Source organism: Mycteria americana, chromosome 1, assembly GCF_035582795.1.
Source record: "Mycteria americana isolate JAX WOST 10 ecotype Jacksonville Zoo and Gardens chromosome 1, USCA_MyAme_1.0, whole genome shotgun sequence".
NCBI classification, from domain to species: domain Eukaryota; kingdom Metazoa; phylum Chordata; class Aves; order Ciconiiformes; family Ciconiidae; genus Mycteria; species Mycteria americana.
Genome location: NC_134365.1, coordinates 33,943,046 through 33,966,708, shown reverse-complemented (window position 1 = coordinate 33,966,708; position 23,663 = coordinate 33,943,046). Strand labels below are relative to the sequence as shown.

General features: G+C 38.4%; 1 protein-coding gene across 1 annotated transcript in view; it reads left to right on the top strand.

Annotated features, from left to right (window-relative positions):
* Positions 1 to 23,663, top strand: part of ADAMTS20 (ADAM metallopeptidase with thrombospondin type 1 motif 20) — a 105,425-nt gene that overhangs the window by 21,477 nt on the left and 60,285 nt on the right. Inside the window, exons 5-11 of the mRNA XM_075494266.1 lie at positions 11,781 to 11,864; positions 12,586 to 12,710; positions 13,633 to 13,673; positions 13,994 to 14,099; positions 15,214 to 15,360; positions 15,970 to 16,111; positions 17,471 to 17,575. Coding sequence (XP_075350381.1) covers positions 11,781 to 11,864; positions 12,586 to 12,710; positions 13,633 to 13,673; positions 13,994 to 14,099; positions 15,214 to 15,360; positions 15,970 to 16,111; positions 17,471 to 17,575 — 750 coding nt within the window. The remainder of the gene's footprint in view (positions 1 to 11,780; positions 11,865 to 12,585; positions 12,711 to 13,632; positions 13,674 to 13,993; positions 14,100 to 15,213; positions 15,361 to 15,969; positions 16,112 to 17,470; positions 17,576 to 23,663) is intronic.

The following is a 23,663-nucleotide window of genomic DNA, read 5'->3' as shown; positions in this document are numbered from 1 at the left end:
CAGTTTTTACCCAGTGAAGAGTACACCAGCCTAAGCCATGAGCTGCCAGGTTGTCTAGGAGAATGCTGTGGGAGACAGTGTCAAAGGCTTTACTAAAGTCCAGGTAGGTAACATCCACAGCCTTTCCCTCATCCACTAGGTGGGTCACCTGGTTGTGGGAGATCAGGTTGGTCAAGCAGGACCTGCCTTGATCCCCTGGTTTGCCTGCACATGTCTGTTGAGCGCACTCGGGATGAACCACTCCATAATTTTCCCCAGATCCTCCTTCCGGCCCTTCTTGTAGATGGGTGTCACATTGGCAAGCCTCCAGTCATCTGGGACCTCCCCTGTTAACCAGGACTGCTGATGGAGAGTGGCTTGGCAAGCTTCTCTGCCAGCTCCCTCAGTACTCTTGGGTGGATCCCATCCATCCCCATAGACTTGTGAGTGTCCAGGTGGCATAGTAGGTCATTAACTGCTTCCTCCTGGATTATGGGGGGTTTATTCTGCTCTCTGTCCCTGTCTTCCAGCTCAGGGGGCTGAATTCCTTGGGGATAACTGGTCTGACTAGTAAAGACTGAGGCAAACAAGGCATTAGGTACCTCAGCCTTTTCCTCATCTTTGGTGGCAATGTTCCCCCCCTGCATCCAGTAAAGGAGGGAGATTCTCCTTGGCTCTCTTTTTGTTGTTAATGTATTTGTAAAAACATTTTTTTATTATCTCTTACAACAGTGGCCAGATTGAGTTCTAGCTGGGCTTTTGGCTTTCTAATTTTCTCTCCGCATGACTTGATGAGATCCCTGTGCTCTTCTTGAGTTGTCTGCCCCTTCTTCCAAAAGTGGTAAACTCTCCTTTTTTTCCTGAGTCGCAGCAAAAGCTCCCTGTTCAGCCAGGCTGGTCGTCTTCCCTGCTGGTTTGTCTTACCGCACATGGGGACAGCCTGCTCCTGTGCCTTTAAGAGTTCCTTCTTGAAGAATGCCCAGCCTTCCTGGACCCCCTTGCCCTTCAGGACTATCTCCCAAGGGACACTCTCAACCAGTGTCCTGAACAGGCCAAAGTCTGCCCTCTGGAAGTCCATGGTAGTGGTTTTGCTCATCCCCCCTCATCCTTACTTCGCCACAAATAGAGAACTCTATCATATCATGGTAGCTAAGCCCAAGACTGCCTCCAGCCACCACATCTCCCACCAGTTTGTAAACAGCAGGTCAAGCGAGGCACCTCCCCTGGCAGGCTCACTTACCAGCTGTGTCAGGAAGTTATCTTCCACACATTCCTGGAACCTCCTAGACTGTTTCCTCTCTGTTGTGTTGTATTTCCAGCAGACTCCGGTAAGTTGAAGTCCCCCATGAGAACAAGGGCTAGTGATTGTGAGACTTCTCCCAGCTGCTTATAGAATGCCTCATCTGCCTCTTCATCTTGATTGGGTGGTCTAACAGACACCCAGCAGGATATCTGCCTTGTTGGCTTTCCCCCTCATCCGTACGCATAAGCACTTGACCTTATCGTCATAATCGCCGAGTTCTACACAATCGAAACACTCCCTAGCATACAGAGCCACCCCTCTGCCTCTCCTTCCTTGCCTATCCCTTCTGAAGAGCTTATAGCCATCCATTGCAGCACTCCAGTCATGAGAGTCATCCCACCACGTTTCTGTGATGGCAACTAAGTCATAGCTATCCTGCTGCACAATGGCGTCCAGCTTCTCCTGTTTGTTGCCCATGCTGCGTGCATTGGTGTAGATGCGCTTGAGCTGGGCTATGGATTTCACTCCCAACATTGGCATGCCACCCTTGGGCTCCTCTCTAGTGAGCCTGGTTACATGCCCTTCCCCCTTCTGACCTAGTTTAAAGCCCTCTTGATGAGCCCTGCCAACTCATGGGCGAGAATCCTTTTGCTCCTTTGAGATAGCTGAACTCTGCCCGTCGCCAGCAGGCCCGGTGCCGTGTAAACGTCCCCATGACCAAAAAACCCAAATTTTGCTGGTGTCACCGGCCTCTGAGCCACGTGTTGAGAAGGTGAGTTTTCCTGTTCCTTTCAGTATTCTTCCCTGCCACTGAGGGGATTGAGGAAAATCAATCCCTGTGCTCCTGATCCCTCAACCAATCTCCCAGTGCCCTGAAGTCCCTTTTGATCGCTTTTGGACTTCTCTCCCCAACCTCATCATAGCCAACCTGCATAACCAATAGCAGGTAATAATCAGAGGACCGTACCAGATCAGGGGGTTTCCTAGTAATGTCTCTAACCCGGGCCCCAGGGAGGCAGCAGACTTCCCTGTGGGATGGATCTGGTTGGCATATTGGGCCCTCTGTTCCCCTCAGAAGGGAATCGCCTTTGATTCGAAAATCAAATAATGCATATAAAGATACAGTCTTCAGTCTCTTTTTTTTTCTCTTCCTTTTCCTTTCCCATAGTAGTTACTGAAAAATAAGCTAATAATAAATGTGAAGAATAGGGAAACAAATGACTACAACTCTCTGCTATGTAATCTGTATTAGAATTCACCAATATGCAGGTGGGTAATTTCTTGACCCACAGTTTATTAGTGTTTGAAATAGAACCATTGTTAGTCTTATTTCATTACCAATAAAGGGAAGAAATGAAACTATTAAAGTTTATCCTTTCTGCCATTATACAGATAGCTTTGATTATTACATTTAACTGGTACTTGTGTCTGGTCAAGCAACTTCTCCTGTTACAGGAAATTGTCAGGTTGCTAACATTTTAAATGTATTAAACTCTACTCTTATAATCATTCTGAAACTTTTAAGGATATTCAGTTTTGGCTTGGATTTTAAAGAAACCTAAAAATGTTTAAGCATATAAATCCCATTAAATTTTAATGAAACGTAGGCATCTAGCTCCCGGAAGAACCTTTTAAATCCTGGCCCATTTTTCTTTTCTTTTCTTCCTTTTTTTTTTAGCATCAACAAAGCCACCAAAGTAAACTTGCTGCTATAAGATACTGTTTTATGAGTGGAAAATAAGATGCTAAATATTTTTAGGATTTTAAGTGTCTTGTCACTCATCCAATTCAACCTGAAAAGGCTTAACTCTCAGCATGCAAGTAATCCCATTGAACTGGAACTGGAATGCATTTTCTCATTTCTTTAAAATGCATAAATCTTGGCAAGATGAATATTCACAGTATTTACACTATGTCTTCGAAATACTAGTTCTGATTGAAATATGTATTTAAAGGTACAAAGAATACCTTTGCCGTAGGACTTTATAAAAACTTCTGTATGGAAATACAATAAAAAGTGGCATTATTTAATGTGAAATGATAAATAAAATAATAAATAAATCTGTGATTTCTTAACTAACAAAGCGTCGCATCAGCAGAGCAGGCAGTAGGTACTGTCTTAATACATTTAGTAGCTGGAGGACTCTATCTTAGGCACATTATGTTGTGACAGTTCGAAGTCCCTAACACAAAGACTGAATCTTAGCAACTGAAATAATTCATTAAGATACTGGAGTTTACTGTAAAAGCACCAAAACCTCATCAAATCTGGTTCCATGATACACTCTGAGGTACTGTCCTCATTTTCTGAATCAGGTACCTGCTTATTGACATCTTCTTAAGAAATGTACTGCTTATATAGTTAGTTTGGTAATGAAAAACTTCTTGGTCTGTTCTTAGTCTGCTTGCAGCAAGAACTTTGTAATCTTGCCTTTCTGAAAAGAAAATTTGACATGTAAAACCACCTGTGGTAGGCTGTGTTGGCCAGCTGAGATCGTGAGCTTGGCTGACTGCCTAGTCATGTGAGTGCTAGAGCTGGAGTGTGGGAGGGGGGCAGCCATGCATTCAAGGAGAGGATTGAGACAGCATCAATTTAGATCATTTAACTTGCAGTGAGACTGTGGAATCAAAAAATGGCATTATATAGTGGTAAAGTAGTACCATTATAAAATGGTATTAAAAACTGGTATTTTTAATTTTTATCAAGACAGGTTCCTGACTTGGACTGCACATAAATGGCTTTGACTCTCCATTGTTTTGTTCTTTGTATAGCCTTTCAGATCTGTGCAAATCAAGCTGCCATTGAAGTACCTTGAAATAGTTACTGTTGGTTTAGTAGTGTTTTGTGGCTACCGTAATTTACTGAGATGTAAAATGTAAGGCAGTGAGTAACAGGTCTTAACAGCAAAATACTTTTCTAGTTGTAGTCTTGTTTATGCTTTTTTTTTGCCATTCTGACAGCTAATCATTAGCATTGATAGTGAAATATTTTCTATGCAGAAAGATCCTGCACACCAGTGTGCTGCTCCTGTCATTAAAAAAACCAGCCAAATTATTTTGTCCTAATACATATGGGATGAATTTAAAGAACGTTTTTATATTCTTTGCAGTTCATACCATACAACTGCTAAGAGTTCATCTTTCCATAACAATCTGGGAAAACATAGATGCATACTAGCATTTAAGAATATTTCACATTACTGATTCTGCCATATAGTCATCATTTAAAAATAGGCAGTAGACTTGAATAATTTGTAGGTTAATCATTTCTTTTCTAAGACTAGCATCTGAAAGGCAATAAATATTTTTAAATTCAAAATTTAGTGATAAGTATGTTGCTCCTTGCATCTACTACTTAGACTACTAAGCTTGTATTTTATCCCTTTTTCACTCACTACTAATGCTGCAGGAATGTTCAGTGCTTTTTATCTCTCATTCAGTGAAATCTAGAGAGCCAGCACAAAGGCATTTATTTCTTGCTTAAGTTCTATACCTTAACGTGTTTCTTCTTCTGTATATATAAAACCACATGATCTTGTGCACTTTGATGTGGTTAAAATGAAAATGGGTATTTGATTATACACCAGTGAATATACCAATGAATAACTGGAAACAATTATTTTCAAAGTATCATTCATACAAAATTGTCTGAGCTAGACTTGTTGCTTATCTTGACATATGGATATCTGTCTGAGTATAAAACAACCCTACTGTTTTTTTATTAAATTGTGAGTGTCCTTGTATCCCAGTTTGAGGGTGCCTGTATATTAAATGTCATAATGCTTTATACCTCGCTACGTCTTGAGGTCCACCAGCTAATACAGAGGTATTAGAGCCAGCAGTGTGCCCAGGTGGCCAAGAAAGCCAATAGCATCCTGGCTTACATCAGAAATAGTGTGGCCAGCAGGACTAGGGAGGTGATTGTCCCCCTGTACTTGGCACTGGTGAGGCCGCACCTCGAATACTGTGTTCAGTTTTGGGCCCCTCACTACAAGAGAGACATTGAGGTGCTGGAGCGTGTCCAGAGAAGGGCAACAAAGCTGGTGAAGGGTCTGGAGCAGAAGTCTTATGAGGAGCGGCTGAGGGAACTGGGGTTGTAGACCTGGAGAAGCAGGGCTGAGGGGAGACATTATCGCTCTCTACAACTACCTGAAAGGAGGTTGTAGAGAGGTGGGGGTCAGTCCCTTCTCCCAAATAGCAAGTGATATCACAAGAGGAAATGGCCTCGAGTTGCGCCAGGGGAGGTTTAGACTGGATATTAGGAAAACTTTTTTCACTGAAAGGGTTGTCAAGCATTGGAACAGGCTGCCCAGGGAAGTGGTTGAGTCACCATCCCTGGAGGTATTTAAAAGATGTGTAGGTGTGGTGCTTAGGGACATGGTTTAGTGATGGACTTGGCAGTGCTAGGTTTACAGTTGGACTTGATGATCTTAAAGGTCTTTTCCAACCTAAATGATTCTATGATTCTATGAAATTTTGCAGTATGTAGGCAGGCACATACTTGACCATCTTTACACTGCTGTTAGTGCTGTTTACTACTATTGTTACCTAGGTGGTGGTGGTTGTTGTTGTTAATTAGATATTTAATGATTAGACTAGTATTTGTCTCTGACTTTCTCCTCAGTAGTACAGGGTTCAAGGTCTGTCCCTACAGCAAAGCCTTGGTACTGTTTAATTATGACAAAGGCCTTGCTCTAAGCTAGCTGGGACTTATCTCGTGTATAAGGAGACATTTTGCCAAAAAACACTCATATGTCTTTCTCTGAGTAGTTTCTAATGGCTAGAGAAGCCTGGCTATGGTTGTGCCTTGTGAAATGACCTTTTCAGGTAGTTTCTTTCAGATATATTCAGTATCTTTCTTTCAGATACTTTCAGTATCTGAAAGGATGGAGGGATGCTTTGACATCTGAGCTGTACATGATAGCATTTGATGTGATCCGATTATAGCCTTAGTGCATATTTGCATCAAAAAGCTGTAAATGATGATGAATAAGTCACCATTTACTGAGTTATTGCAATATTAAAGGGATATCTTTGCAACCATCTCAGTCCCAAGTTAAGATAAGACAGAGCACAGGCATTCCTGGCAGGGTGACTCAGCCTTTAAAAGGGATTTATTCTTTCTTTTTGCCTCCACTAGAGCACAATAGGGAGTCATCTGGAACCTCTACTTGGTTAACTGAGGGGATGGTAGATTGAAGAGGACTTGGATGAGGGGACAGGAGATGACCTAAAACTCATAGGGGGAAAAAAATGGTAACTGAGGTGTGTAGGTATACTTGTGCAAGTTTGCATGAGAAGTCTCTGCTGGCATTAGGTTCCACTGGTGAAAGCACAGGTTAGTACAGGATTATGGATGGAATAGAATAGGAGTAACACCAGCAGAAATTAACACAGCTCTTTGTCATTCTCTCAGTGAAGCAATAAATGCTGTGATGACTTCTTTATCTCACAACTTCAGACAATTCTGGGGTCTTATGAAATATATGACAGAATCAGGATATGACAATCAGAGGTGAAGGAGAAATCTCCCAGATCCTGGATATCTTGCATCCTTTCAGCACTACAGTGATAAATAAGAGATTATTGGAGCCTGCAAGACATGTGAACTAAGAAGTGATAACATGTTTCTTTCAAGGGATATGAATGTTTGTATTGTCCTGGTACCATGGTTGTGTGTAACAGACAAGAGGAAAGAAAAAGAGGTCTTGTGATACAATATTTAGGAAAAAAAGAGCTGAAGAAGTCCAGTTCTATTTGGATATATCATTTACTTATCTTCCAGCCTCTAGATATACTTGCTTGTTTAGTAGCCCCTTTTCTAAATAGGGCATTTTGCCACAATTCACAGTCCCAGTTTAATGGACAGTTACAACAGGGATATCAAAAGAAACTAAACTTTATTGTGACCAAGTTGCTTCCAGTCACCTGGCAGCCACAGCTGTGGTGATGACAAGATCAGACTTAATCTTTGAGAATTTAATGAAAATGAAAGCTGTGATCCTTCCACTGAAGGGTAACTAGCTTAATCTATATATTTTTTTTTCCTTTCTTTGTTGCTATGCAGTCTGAACTGTTCTGTGGTGTGGATGCTGGTTTTAAGAGTCTGAAAAATCTCTTGAAACTAATTTCCCTTTGTCTTGGCTATTACCTCCTACTTCTGTGAAGCCTGGATTTAGATCACTGTAAAGCAAGTAGATCTGGAAATTGTAAAGAAATGGTGTATTCTATCAAATTCCTATCCCATTTCATCATCCTTTTTCATGAATGCTTCCAATAAGAGAGCATTGAAAGAGGTATCCTTAGAATACAGGAGCATGGAGTACTTATCCCTTTATTTTTTTCATTAAAAATAAGAATCTTGCATTCCAGATCTTTGATACTTCCCTGCATTGATCTGTCATTTCAAATCTCAGTTGGTGATTCTAGCCTGTACAGTTCCCTAGGTAAATGTTCAAGTTTGGTTTGTGGTTTTCAATTCTCAGGGTTTTTTTTCTTCACATGTGTTCAGCCAACCTGCAGAATATACCTTACTTCACTGGTAAGGGCATCTCATTATCAGCACAGAGTCTTGCTCTTTGATCTTTTGAAAGCAGTGCTAATAACTAAATGTTTGGAGGCCATGAAAGTGCCCATGAGACAAAGGATCCATACTTTGACTCAAATGTAGGGTTAATGAGAGCAGTGTTACTTTCACATTTAGCAGGAGCTTACCTGTCTCCACTATGAGAGAAAGTATGCTTCAGATTCTAGCAAGAACTGCTGGCCTCGGGCATCTAAGTGACATGATTTCAGACCTCAGCTGTTCTCCAGACAGAGATAGCCAGTAGATAATTCAGATGGTGAATATAGTGTTGAACGTCCAATAGATTCTCTTCAGTTGTGTAATGAGATATTCTTCTCTCTTCTTACACTTACTCAGTCTAATGCATCTTCTCTGAGGTACGAGTAACTTGTGTTGGGTTTTGAATAAATACTTTTGTTCAAATATTTTAAATCAACATTGTGTCAACAGGCAGGAAGGAAGACACCTGACTCTGGGTTTTGTGTTCATTTCTTTGCCTCCTCTGTTTCCAGATTTTGTTAGCCAATAACGTCAACAGACAGCACTTGCACAACAGTGCAATCATCTACCTGGACTTCTGTAAGGCTTTTGATACGGTCCCCCACAACATTCTGGCCGCTAAATTGGGGAGATATGGGTTTGGTGGGTGGACTGTTAGATGGATAAGGAATTAACTGGATGGCCACATCGAAAGAGTTATAGTCAATGGCTCAATGTCCAAGTGGAAACCAGTAACGCGTGGTGTCCCTCAAAGGTCCATATTGGGACCAATACTATTTAATACCTTCATCAATTACATAGAGAGTGGCAGTGAGTGCACCCTCAGCAGGTTTGGAGATGACACCAAGCTGAGTGATTCAGCTGATTTGCTTGAGGGAAGAGATGCCACTCAGAAAGACCTTGACAGGCGTGAGGAGTGGGCCCATGTGAACCTCACGAAGATGAACAGGGCCAAGTCCAAGGTCTTGCAGCTGGGTCGGGCCAATCCCCAGTATTGATACAGACTAGGAGATGAATGGATTGAGAACAGCCGTGCAGAGAAGGACTTGAGGATACTGGTGCATGAAAAATTGCACGTGAGCCGGCAATGTGCACTTGCAGCCCAGAAAGCCAATGGTATCCTGGGCTGCATAAAAAGAAGCATAGCTAGCAGGTTGTGGGAGGTGATTCTCCACTTCTACTCCGCTCTCATGAGGCCCCACCTGGAGTACTGCATCCAGCTCTGGGGCCCCCACTACAAGAGAGACATGGACCTGTTGGAGCAGGTCCAGAGGACGGCCGTGAAAATGATCAGAGGGTGGAATACATCTCCTATGAGGAAAGGCTGAGAGGGTTGGGGTTGTTCAGCCTGGCGAAGATAAGGCTCTGAGAAGACCTTATTGCGGCCTTTCAGTATATAAAGAGGACTCATAAGATTGAGAGAGACTTTTTACTAAGGCCTGTAGCTGACAGGACAAGGGGTAAGAGTTTTAAACTGGAAGAGGGTACGTTTGGATTGGATATAAGCAAGAAATTTTTTATGATGAGGGTGGTGATACACTGGAACAGGTTGTCCAGAGAAGTTGTGGATATCCATCCTTGGAAGAGTTGAAGGTCAGGTTGGGCGGGGCTTTGAGCAACCTGATCTAGTGAAAGATGTCCCTGCATGTGTCCGGAGGGGTTGGACTTAAATGATCTTTAAGGGTCCCTTCCAACCCAAACCATTCTAGGATTCTGTTTACTGTACTTCTATAGCAATGCCTGTTTCAACATTATAATCTAGACATGAAACAGTCTGGCTTTGTTACCTGTTCCATAAAAGATCTTTCTGTCATTACTATATGCGTGTAATCTTCTCGTATAGGTTTATGCTGTAACAAATTCTCTGTTGTATGTGCTCTCATATCAGCTTAAGTGGTAGGAGAGTCAGTCCTCGGGACAAGCGTCTTCACATTGTAAGCCAAAGATCCTCACAGATCTCATTTCAGATTTCTCTCTAGTATCATTTTGGAATGCCATATGAACCTGTCTTCTGTTTCTTCTTTGCTAAAGAGAAAACTTGAAATAGTTGGGCTGGAATTAATCTTCCCAAGCCTCATACATCTGAAAATTAGACATCTCATCTCCCTCCATAGTAAAGGGATGAAGAAATGAAATATCTTACTGTCTTGTATGAAAATACATATATCTAAATATGTATCTTCAGATAGGCATGTCTACACAACAGTTCATCCTTACTCCTTCTTCATTGACTGTTGAAGGAATTTAGACAGCTAGCTTAGTGTTAGTTACATGAGTTGAGATGAATGTGATAATTGTATTATATTATTCTAAGAGGACAATTCATTCAGGAACATACCTTGACTGTTTGTGATATTTCATGAGGATAAATATCCAGAAATATCCTCTCTACATTTATCAAAGTGGATCTCAAACTATAAGAACACATTATGAGCTTGCTGGTTTGTGGTAGTTTAAAAGTAGTTTTGATAGTAGTAAAATGGTAGTTTATTCCATTCAAATTTAGAGAATCCCTTCTGCCTATATAGTGCTTGAGCCTTTACAGGCACCTGTTCTTTGATAAAGGTATTCTGCATGTGTCTATGCCTAATTGAACTCTTCAGTGAGTGCTTGAGAGATGCTCCTTATTCCCACCTTGGAATAATTGGACACTTGCTGGTTAGTAACCAAGAATGGAGTCCATATGGAAGGAAGCAGACAATAGCTGTGTTGCGCTGAAATGTGGTCTCCACATGGATTCCAAAACTCGGGCTCCTTCCCTACCCTTTTCAAATTCTCTATTTCCAGCTTGTGTATCAACAAAAGAATGAAGGACGATGCTGCGTGTTGTGCTCTCTCCAGTTTAGAGAAGGGGAGGGTATGAGTAGGGAGCCAGTGAGTGAGCCTCTGTCAGTTCGCCTCTGTCAGTTCCAACTTTTAGCAGAATTAGTCGGTCTCAGGTACATAGGATTTATACACACCAAGGCTGTGGTTTCACAAGCAATTTGAGCCGATTCAAGTGTAGGCTACTTTGAAAAGAAGTGTGTTCTTCTGCACCTTTCCCTCTGTCAGCACCTGTGTTGGAGGGGCTGCACCAGGAATGAGGTCATGTTGATCAATATAACATGATATAAAAAACAAACAAAAAAATATTGTTTTGCAGCTGGATCAGTTCCTTGATCCTGGTACTTTTGTAGCCTTGCAGCCTTAGCAGCCTTAGCACAAGCCAGAAGGGAGCAAAGCCAGTGCTTCTGTGTTTGGTGGCAACTCTTGTTTAGGTAAGGCTGTCATTCAACAACTGCTTTAAGCCAAATTGTAGAATTCATATGGATGGGACATCTGAAGCTATTATTGAGAATGAATAATCTTTTTTACTGCTTTTATGAAGAATAACTTTCACAGTGGTTCACTTTGGTGTATGGAATTGACTCATGATTTTTACTATCTGGCTGCAAGATTATATATAAAAATGCCTGCTAGGTATGTAGATATGAATTTTATGAATGAGGAAAGAAATCTTTGTATGTGTCACGTATATTTTCAATACAGGTTTACAACTCAGTCCAGCTTCCATTAAAAGCAAGGGCAAAAACTTATTGGTTCACAGTTGCTTTCTAAAGCCCTCTAATATTTTAGGTATTGATTCTACAAATTGTCTGCATAAACCAGTTTATGTGTATGACAGTCACAGTGACATTACTTTTGTTCTTTTTGGACATTTTATCAATAAACTACAGGTTTTACAGTGTGTAAGTATACTTTTTACACTAGCATTTCAACATGGTGTCTAAGTGTTTGGAAATGAATATAAAATTATAGCTATTTGGATATTAAACATTGGGCAACTATTTCGGGTTTGTCACCATATCCTTCGGTAGAAAGGTACAGATGGATGCTTGAGACATCTGTTGTGTAGCAACTTGTTTTTCTTTGATAACTTGTTTGCATGACAAAAAGAGATATGATTTATCGTATGAGTTTAATATTCTAATCCTATAACTTTTTTCTCTTTAGGTTGCAGCAATCTATAAAGATTCAAGCATTGGAAATCTTATAAATATAGTTATTGTAAAATTAATTGTAATTCACAATGAACAGGTAGGAAAAATAAATATTAAAAAGATTTATTTGATTTTTCTTTGATAAAAAGATTACATTGATTTGCATTGTAATTCCAAAGTTTAAAATTTTTTAATTTTAAATACAAAATATTTTCTTTAACAATAAAATTTTGTTTTAAAATAGGAGACTAAATGTCAAATGTGAGGTTAACTGCAGAGCCTTTATTTAATGCCTGTATTTCCCCATCTCTTATTAGCATCTCCTGTTGACCTAAATGGACATAAATCAGACACTATGTGAAAGCTTATGGCATAACTACCTAAAGTGTGGTTATACACATGGAAACATGACAGGGAAATGACAGCTTTTATAGAGAGTTTTGATGGAGGATTTTCAGCCCTAGCAACTGTAATATTTTAAGATTGTAAGAAGTATACACTTTTCAAATACATGGTTTTGTATTTATTCATCATAAATGTCTTGTCACTCTTTTTTTTTTTAAAATATTTAACACATGGTGCATGCTCACATACATTGATTAAAATAATGGGTTCTCATGACTGATGACTTGTAGCTAAATTAAGACCTGATCCTACAAACAAATCTGTGTGAGTGAACTTATGTGGACTTCTGCTGACTTCCTTTCCATGCACAGTCATTGTTTTGCAGATTAGGGGCACAAATGAACAAAGTAATAAGTGCAAGTGCATGAATATTAAAACCCTTATTTGGTTTTTTTTGGCCATTTCTTGCTTAGGAAGGACCAGCTATCACTTTTAATGCAGCTACCACTCTTCGTAATTTTTGCTTATGGCAGCAAGCTCAAAACACTTTGGATGATGCTCACCCTTCTCATCATGATACTGCTGTTCTTATCACTAGGTACAGTATCTGAAATAGCCATAATTACTCAGCTAGGTGAGACAAATGCTTCCATTTCTTTTTTACAACATCTTTTTAACCATTTCACTGATATTGTTCATAGTCTTTATTCACCTCAATTATCTGTCTTGCACTTCCCAAACCACTGATTATCAATACATGAGCAATTATGCTGAGAGTGCTATGTTGGTAGCTAACCATCTGATGAACCTTTTGTTAAAGATGGTGGAAATTGCTTAGACCTGAAATTGTTACAAGGAAATGAAGTCTTTAACCATTGTACATGTATGTGATAGGGATGGGGTATTGTACATAATGGAATCATCTGAAGGATGCAGTTACAGTCAGCTCCTGATAGTCCAGGCATAATTAGAACTACCAAAAGCTTACAAATGGAAAACATTTAAATATTAGTATATATTCTTCCTGTACACTGATCACCTCAGTGAAGGTTTTGATGTTCATTCACTGAAATATATTCTCTCTTTTGCTGTTCTTTTTCATTATTTTTTCCCCCAGTGTTCAAGTTGGACACACTCCAGCACTTCAAACTCTTTGATATTTGTCCTGAATTTTACGTTGTTATTTTGGCAGATGGTCCAGTACATAAGGTAGTTTCAAGTATACTGCAATCTGCAAGTTTTTCAGCAGCGTTTCATGCTTGATCTACCTTCTGTATTGTACAGAAATAACATAGTATTTGAATTTTTATTCTTTGCAAGCTAGCTAGAAAGCAGTACTGTGAGCTTAGTCTGGTGAATTTAAATTACTTCTTTCACTAGAACGCAAATTGTTTGAATGGACTGTAAGATTAAAAATTGAGAATCAGATTTGCAATTGCTGTAAATATAGCAACAGTGAAATACTTTAAAAATGTTCTTTTATTTGCTGTAATAATTTTAAATAAATCTTTTCCTTCAAGGGAAGATATCTGCAGAGCTAGAGAGAAGTGTGATACTCTTGGTGAGTTATTCTATTTTAATCGGTATGATTTTATAATAGAAAATATATAAGAGAATTTCACTGTAGGGAGAAAAATCAGTTGGGAATAAAAAAGAAAATAGATGCAAAATTTAAGTCACACAGACAAAACAATCAGCTTCTTAATGCTGTTCTGCCCTGGCGTGTACTTTGGTGCCAGGTGGTTGCTCGTTTTGTATAAATTTGCTGCATAGTTGAGGCATGACTTTCAATTCGGATGCCATAGTGTTCGTTTATAGAGTCACTCTTTCTACATGAAAATTCATTCTATTAAGCTTTTATATAAGGATTCAATTTTGCAGGTTTAGCAGAGCTAGGTACAATGTGTGACCCACTACGCAGCTGTTCTATAAGTGAAGAAAATGGATTGAGTGCTGCTTTTACTATAGCGCATGAGCTTGGACACGTGTAAGTACCTATTTCCAGCAGGTAAATGTTTTAAATTTCCTTTTGAATATGACCAATTTCCAGTGATGGGCTCTACATTTCTAAGAGGGTGCAGTCTGCTATGTCCTTTTAAAAGAGTCATTATTTTTGCCCCTTGCAGTGAGCCAGCTCTGCCCACCACCTAGAGGTAGAGAAATTGTGAATTTTATAACCTGGCTGGTATCCTGAATTATGGGAAATACTGGCCATACAGCTGTATTCTGTCCTTTTGTCATATGAACTGGTTGGGACACTGGGACAGATGTCTTAGATGTGAACATAGTCCTGTTAACTCCAACTGCATTCTAGCCCTGATAGGAATTTATCTTTAAGAAAAGACAATTGTTAATATAACGCAGAAATATTCTTCCTTGTGTTTGATCCTTTCAGAATACAGTAGAGTAACACAAAGAGAAATACTTTACACAGAAAAATAAGAGGAGATGACAGCATTTTATTTTATGAAGCATACCTCATCAGTGATGGCAGAAAGGTGCTATACTCTAGCTCCATGAGGCATGCCACAGTGTAGGTAACAACGATGTTACAGAGCTCAGTAGCTAGCTTGTTGATTTTCATGTGCCTGGAAGTTCATTTACATACATGCCATTTGTCATGGTACTTAAACTGAGATATAAAATAAGATGATGTGTTAGTTGCATAAATATAATGTTGATGTGCTCTGTAGTTTGTTTTTGTTACTGAATAGTAAGAGTTATGATGTGAATATCGGGGTAATATGTTATGGACAGTCTAGTGAAGGCCTGTGTATTCCGCTGAGGAGATGGGTTGTTTAAATAAAGTGACATACTCCCAAAACACTGGAATATTTCTGGTGAGCTAAAGAACGATGTAGTTGTAAAATTCTTATTGTGCCCAGCATTATATAATTAGGAGCATTTTAGAAAAGGAGAGAATTTTGTAAGACATTTTTAAGATATCTATTGCCATAATGTCAGATAGTCATATAAGTGAGTCCCATTAAATTTTAAGGCATTTTCAAACTCAAAACTCAAGCATTTTGCTGCTACAACAAAAAGAGTTTCAATTAATTATTGCTGAATTTGTTTTGGAGTTTGTCTGTTTTGCTTCTTAGATTTAATGTGCCTCATGATGACAGCTTTAAATGTAAAGAAGCTGGAATTAAACATCAATACCATGTGATGGCTCCAACTTTAAATTACCATACAAGTCCCTGGACCTGGTCAAAATGCAGTCAAAAATATATCACTGAATTTCTTGAGTAAGTATCAGTATAATGCTATGGGGTTTTTTTTTCAATTTCATGTCTTTCTGAGAAGTATTTTAAAAGTATTGCTTAAATACCAATTTTGTGTTGTTGTTAGGTTTAACCACTGCTCCGTAGGGCCTCAGTCCTCCAGAAAAGTCATCTTTGGATGATTCATGACTTTGTTAAAGTTGAACTCAATGCATAAAGCTAAGAAGATTTTTTTTTTTTTTTACTATAGTGGCGTTGGTTATTGATAAACTCTTTAGTATGATTTTAGTAGGTCAGAACAGACAAACTTTATTTTAGGAAATTTTTATTTAAAAAATAGGTGGTAGGTATTATTTAGGCAGTACCATATTTTTTTTCCTGTAAGAATGTGAAAATGAGAAATGACAGCCGTAAAGCAAAAAAACCTGTAAGCTTTTTTTGGTGGATATAATGCAAAATCCAATAAAGGAAAATCAATTGACCTGGTTTATTTTATTAATTTTAATTAAAGTCAGGTAGGCATGCAAATCCGTTACTCCACTGAGATATGCAGGTGTAAATGTTGTATGAGTAAGTTCCTAATGAATTAATTAGGAGTGATCTATTCACATTTTGTTCCTGTTTTTACAACAGTACTGGTTATGGTGAATGTCTCCTAGACAAACCGAGTGGAAAAATATACGATCTTTCCTCTCAGCTGCCTGGGTCAATGTATGATGTCAACAAGCAGTGTGAACTTATGTTTGGTCTTGGGTCACAAGTCTGCCCGTATCTGGTGAGTGAACAACACACAGAGTCATGCTTAATCTGTACTAAAACATTACTGAAAGGTAGATTTAGAAATGAAATCTCAGGACTTCTGGTTTTGGAAGAATTTTATCCTGAAATATGTCAAAGTTCTATTTTGTTGAAAGGGGAGGAGTTCGGTGGAGAGCATTGCAGCTCCATATGCTCGAAATATATAGAATTAAAAAGTAGGATTAATTCATTTTGATTTGCACACCTGTGAATGTGAGTATAATTCCTTTAAAAGATCTAAAGCTGCATAAATTAAGGCTTCCTGCAACTACTGAAAGGGAATTATTTCAACACTTTTTACAAATGTTTTCGCATTATAGCCCCTATCTTACATTAACAGGTCTTTCTTATCTGCTTCTTTCAGTGCTTTATACAAACTTATAACTTTAAAATGAATATATTAATTCAAATATTTGTTCCAAATGTTTGGTCCAAAGTGTAGATTCCTCTACTTTGTCAAAGCATCAGAAAATATTTTCAAGAGTGTTAGAGCGTACCTTTTCTATACTTAACAAAAAATTTCTTTAAAGTAAAACTGGGATCTAGAAAGAAAACTTGAGTAGATTAATGAATTTAAGTTGTATTTTGAAAACTTAATGTGGCCAGTGCAGTATAAAATAAATAGAAATATAACATTATGACTTCATTACTGTTGAGACGTCACACAGTTAGATTTTGGACCAACTTGTCAAATATCTCTGCTAGTATTGCATGTCTTGTTGGAGCTGTTTAAAGGAGAGAATTTAAGATCCGGTTCAGACTGGATTAAGAGGAGCTGTTGGGGAGGTAAAGTGTTGTTTAAGAGGAGTCAGGCTTTATGGGAGTATTACAGAAAAGTAAAGGGGGATTCAAAGACCTGAAGATGGTGTTACTGAAGACTGCTTTGGAAATTTTGTAATCCATAAAGGTTATTTGTCCATTAAGAATCTTTTAACAATTTGAAAAGGAGACTTTCTTCTTAATTTTCTAGTCAGTGTATTTTTAAAAATAATTCCAGTTAGCCTCTTTATCTGGGGATTATACTCAAACTGTGCTGCATAGTATCAGCTGTAATCTCTTACATGCTTTTTTATTAAATTATCTACCGAATTAGAAAACGAAGTTATCTATTACTTCTAATGAGATCAGTTACAAATACTCCACATTCCTGCCTGGCCTTATGCAAAATCCATTTTTTAAAATTTTTTTCTTTTTTGGTCGGGTTTTATCTGTGAAAAATCATAGTACTAATAGCAAACACTAAACTCACATAGTATGAGAAAACAATATAAATATACCAACTAATGTCTAAAATGGTGTTACAGGTACAACAAAGGTAATCTTGTTTTCTTTTTAGAAACAGTGCAAACGCTTATGGTGCACGAGCACAGAAGGTGTTCACAAGGGTTGTCGTACTCAGCACATGCCTTTGGCTGATGGAACAGTTTGTGGTGTGGGAATGGTAAGACCGCACATATTTCTTGGTACTTGCATATGGCAAAATCGTAGATACAGATAAGAAAGATCAGTGCTTGCTGTGTGGCAATACTGCACCTGTAGCATACTGATTGTGTAAACAGTATCTATCTGATTTTACCTGCAGTTTCTCTTAGTCTGTAATGTTGTGACATAAATAACATAAATTGTGTGTTGAGAATAATGATAAAAGTTTACAGATGCAACACTGGTTAAAAATAAGTGGAAGATGTCAGGGGAAAGTTGCCATCTTCCCTTCTGTTTGAAAACTTCAGATCATTCATAACAAGTTGGGTTTTTTCCTCATCGGTAGTGCTCCAAAGGTGAATTTCCTGGAAACAAGACATCCCAAAAGTGTGTTTCCCCCAGTTTGTCTTCTGAGGCTGTATCACTGAACCAAAACAAGTTAAGTAGGAGCGACTTGGATACAGGAGTACACTTCTTTGGAAAGAAGGAGTATTTGGATTAGTATCCCGGTTCCAGTAGATATTTGTGCATTGTATCTGTTTCAGACAAAGTATGAACAGTGTGAAACTGCGTCAAGGGAAATTCAGATTGGCATTAGGAAAAGGTTCTTCACTGAGAAGCTGGCTGGTCACTGGAACAGGCTCCTCAGGGAAGTGGTCACGGCACCAACCCTGGCAGAGTTCAAGGAGCATCTGGACGATGCTCTTAGTCATATGGTTTAGTTTTAGGTAGTCCTGTGAGGAGCAGGGAGTTGGACTCAATGATCCTTATGGGTCCCTTCCAACTTCCGGCTTGTGATAGTCTATGATTCTATGAAAGCATCTATCAGTGCCTCTTCATCTACTCCAGTAAGTGCCTTAGCCAAACATAAGTCACACTGATATTCTGTCTTGCCTATTTTAACATAATTCAGGATACCTGGGTCTGTTCAGTGCTAAAAACTAGGATCTCTCTTCTCACTTATACCCTGATGTGTAGGACTCTACCTGGCTGTATGAATTGAATGCTTTCACACATAAAAAAGAAGAAATGGAAGCTGGACTTCATACACCCTGCTCATTGGTTTATTTGGTAAAGAGTGTTTGGGTGATGAGAGGTCAGCTCACTACTTCCTCATCTGGCAGGTTGTTTTTGAGTGCAGATCTTGATCTGTATCCTCTGATGATATAACCATTCTTGGGCTGTCCATAAGGGTCATGAATATCTAATTAGTAGATATAGTCAAGGCACTTACAGAACCTTGATAGAAACAGAAGTAGTGGTGGAGGCTAGTTGAATCCAGAGTTATCAGTGAAGATTTGAGGGTTTTAGTTTTGGTTTTGTATGTAGTTTGGGAAGTGAACAGAAATTAGGTGCTTGAGTTCTTTGCTGATCTAGTCTTTGGGTTATCCATGTCTCAGTTCACCACCAGCAAATAGAATTATTTTCTTACCTGTCAGGGGATTGTGAGCATAAATATTTCAGAGATTTTTGACATGTTCAGATATGACAGTGATTATCTTAAGTATGGTTGGTTTATTATGTTGAGCTGCTTTTAATAGTAGTGTGCTTTGTCAGCTTCAGGGGCTGTGGGAGCAATGTTAATTTTTTATCTTTTGATAGATTTATAGATTCAAAGATGATTAAAAAATATCTGGTTTAATTTCTATGTATAATAGGCTGCTACATTTCACTCAGTTATTACTAAATTTCCCCCAATAACTTTTAATCTTTACAGATTGTTTTTTTCTTTTTCTGTATTCGGTAAGACAGTAGTAGTGAGGAATTTGAAAATACTGTCTTAATGGATAACAATTTAGTGGGTAAACTGTCTCAAAAGATTTCTTTCTCTCTTACAAGATTAGGAAAAGTTATTTGAAGGTTGCAGTGGAAGCTTTGCTTGATTAAATCCTATGCATGCAGCTGGTGTTATAATGTTTAGCCCATTTTTCAGTCAGTCACTGATCAGAAAGGAAGTTCATCTTTATATAAACTTCATGTGTAATCTGTAATCTTTAGTTCAATTGACTTGACTGTAATTTGCCAACATCAGAGAACTTCTTTTACATAAGAATACAAAAACCTATTTTATGCAGTTACTGCAGTGAAACCAGTTTTCTCTAGGAAGTGAAGAGCTAATTACAGTCATTACATCTGAAAGATGTAAGAAAGAACAGCAATTAATCTGACAAATTGTCATTGTTCCTGTCTAAGGGGTAGCTCCTTTCAAGCTCAGTCAGCAAGTTTCTGTTGATGTTAATGGGAATAAGACATGGCGACTAGTTATTGTAATTAATATTTGCCCGCAAGCTAAATGAATTTATATTTGGCATTTGCACCATTATTGCTGTGATGAATACAGAAAAGATCTGTTTAAGGCATTTGTATATTTAGTATCAGCTTTTTAAGCTTAGATTTGACATGTGAGTTTATTTTCACAGTAATCTTTAGTTTTTCTTCAGGTTGTGTGTCTGATTAGTGGATCTTGCTCTATGGATTAGTCTATCTTGCTCTAACAGTCCTTGTATCTTTCCTTCCCTAAAATAGAAGAAGATAAAAATCTAATAATATCAGACTCTCAAGTGAATGAGCAAACAGCTTTTCCTGAGTGCCTGCACTTCCTAATGGAATATCTTCTTGCCATATGCAATCTATGAGCATGCACACATTTTGAAAGAGAATTGTGTTTTGTATATCTCATGGTACACGCATCTGTAAAGCTCAGTGACTACTTAATATATATAGTATTAGTAGTAGGCATGGGTAGCGTTTTCTTAAAACATTAAAGGGAAAATGCAGCCTAACATTTCAGTGTCTAATAGAGAATAAAGAAAATATTTTCTTGGGAATTTGAACATTTCCTGTATTAATTCTATAGATTCAATATTATTCATTATCCAGAATTAATATTACTAAAATAGAAAACTTTCACTTTTACTTCAGTTTGCTGTCTAGTCAAATTTCTTTGAGCTGATCAAACTGTACTTTGTTCATTCTACAGTTACCTGCAAAAATGAATTATATTTGCTTGTTGGACTTCTGCTGAAGTATCTGAAAATTTCTCTTCACCTCCTCTTGTAATACATTCTGAGTGCTTAAGTCTGACAGTAGCCTATAGGTAGCAATTCTGCTGTGTCTGAGATCAGTTTCTCGCTCCATTGATGTTCACATTGTGTCTCATCGCTTCAGTTGCTTTTTTTTTGCCTATTTGGCTTCACAAAGATCCATAGGAAATCTAAGCTTCTGCCAGCTCTTCTAACATCACACAGACCTTCCCTGAAGCAGAGGATGCAGCCTTTAAATTCTTTGGCCTAGTTGGTACTTCAGAGACAAAATGATAGTAAATACACGTAGACATGCCATTGTTGTAGTTTAACCTCAGCCGGCAACTAAGCACCACACAGCCGCTCGCTCACTCCCCTCCGGTGGGATGGGCGGGAGAATCGGAAGAGTAAAGGTGAGAAAACTCGTGGGTTGAGGTAAAGACAGTTTAAAAGGGAAAGCAAAAGCTGTGCAGGCAAGCAAAGCGAAACAAGGATTTCATTCACTACTTCCCATGGGCAGGCAGGTGTTCAGCCATCTCCAGGAAAGCAGGGCTCCATCACGCGTAATCGTTACTTGGGAAGACAAACCTCATCACTCCAAACGTCCCCCACTTCCTTCTTCTTCCCCCAGCTTTATATGCTGAGCATGATGTCATTCGGTGTGAGATATCGCTTTGGCCAGTTGGGGTCAGCTGTCCCAGCTGTGTCCCCTCCCAACTTCTTGTGCACCTGGCAGAGCATGGGAAGCTGAAAAGTCCTGGATTTAGTATAAGCACTGCTTAGCAACAACTAAAACATCAGTGTGTTATCAACACTGTTTTCAGCACAAATCCAAAACATAGCCCCATACTAGCTACTATGAAGGAAATTAACTCTATCCCTGCCAAAACCAGCACAGCCATATGTAAACATTTACTAGTTTTGCAGTGGTGAATTTCTACACATCATAGGACTATATTAGTTATTGCTTGAAAGTGTTTCTGGTGTTTTTTTGTGAGAGATATTATTAAATACAAAGGTATACATTCCTGGATTGTCTTCCTAAATACAATTATATGATATAACCAGAATATAAAGTTTTTATTAAAATGCTATTTTTATTCTGTAATGAGGCACAATGGCATGAAAAAATAGTACATGGTTAGTGCTTTTTTCATATCTTGTCTCTGTAATCAAAGTTACCATGGGATTATCTTCAGAATTAAGAACTATGCTGTATGATTAGGTGGAGGTAGCCTGCTCAGTGGATGCCACAATGAATTTCATATATACAGTTGTAATTTTTGTTGCTGTGGTATAAACTATATGTACAAATTAAATACATAATAAATCACAATAAGGAAATATTTATATACTGCACTGAGGACCAGGATACCAGAGGAGGCCCCTATGTATTACAAGATGTATGAGAGAGTTATTTTCCATTAGGACAGAAATTGGAATGCTTTAATTGGCCTGGTTTCCTTCTCTTAACCATCATAATTCTTGTTGCCGTCACGTTCCAGGTAGGAGCTAATCTGATGGATGTTTAGGGAATGTGAACAACTTAGAGTAGATCTTTTTGCTCTGCTTTCTCTTAGGTTTTCTTGTTGCATTCTAGTCAGAAATTTCTTTGTGCTTTGAAATTTCTGCAGACCAGCAGGTTGTCGGTATTATCTGTTTGAATTATGTTTTCAATTGCTTTCTTTTCTTTTATTGTCTGTTTCTTTTATTTTTTGGGAGACAACTCTATTCAAGGGTTTCTGTAGTGAGGAATTTACTTGCATTTGTACTCTGGGATAGTACAAAAGATTTCTCCTCACCTTGAGCATAGGAAGTTTTAGGGGTTTTTTTTACCTACTTTTTGAAATTCCAAAAAAGAAGTGAGTTTGGAAAGTGATTCAGGTTTTGGCATGTTGAATATCTTTGTTCAGATTTAAAAAAAACCCAAAGCACAAAATAATGTTAGTAGGTAGAATCCCTAGATTCACTGGATTTGTTCATAATTCTAAATCTACAGGATATCCGTTTTCACAGTGTGGTTGATATCATTCACAGAAAATATTTAATCCCATTTTATGGAGGACTTAATTAAAAGGAGTAGCAAGCTAGTAGTTTTATGGACAAGAAATATTTACACTATTATGTGTAACCAAATTGGTTACAAGCCAACTGGTACACAAACTCTCCTTACACATATCCATCTCCAACTTACACCTGGCTCAGAATCATGGCTTCTGTATAATGAAGTGATGCAGTTTTTCGCAGTGTAGTTTACATGATATTCCAGTAATGGTAACTCATCTGTTGGAGCTGGTGATGCACATCTGAGCCAAAAAACCCACCTCCAAAGAAGATTCAAGACAATGGTGAAACCATCTGTCTTCTAGGATTGGCATTCTCAGAAGTTGTCTTTTTTTGTTATGAAAGTAACAGCAAAAATACCAAATAAAGTGTCTTTTTTTTATTACTGTTTTTTGAGACACTCAGAAGGGTTGCACTCTGATCTTTCCTGGATTCCTGGGCAGTATACACATATGCCCATATTCCATTGATTCTTTGGACGCTAGAAGGGAGAGTTGGGAGGTAGCTATGTGGTTCTGATCCAAACTTTTCCATGTCCTGGAGCTGTCCCAGTGTTCTACATAATGGCAGTTTGCTACTTAAACACCACTAAAAAAACAAATTTCAGAGAAGTCTGGAAAAACCTGTTTAACAGCAAGAAGCAATCCACATGATACAAATAATAGATTGATTGGAAAGCATGTGTCTTGTGTGTGTGTGAGAGAAATGTTTATTACTTCTATTCACTGTAGACATATATTGTATATTGAGCTAGTGTCTCTTAAAAATACCTAGGATAGCTATCGAGTGAATTAAGATTTCATCCTAGTCCCTTTATAGCCACATAAGAAGAGGGATACAAGGACAATTGAGAATGTGGATACAGACCAACAAAGGATTGCTTTGATCAGTAAAAGAAGTAGCAGTCTGATTCTGAGGTATGTTTGCTGCTCTTCAGTTGTAGGTTAATACCCATGTATTGATTTCTTTCAAAAATCATTGCATTGCTTGAATACCTCATGAATGTAACACATGAAGATA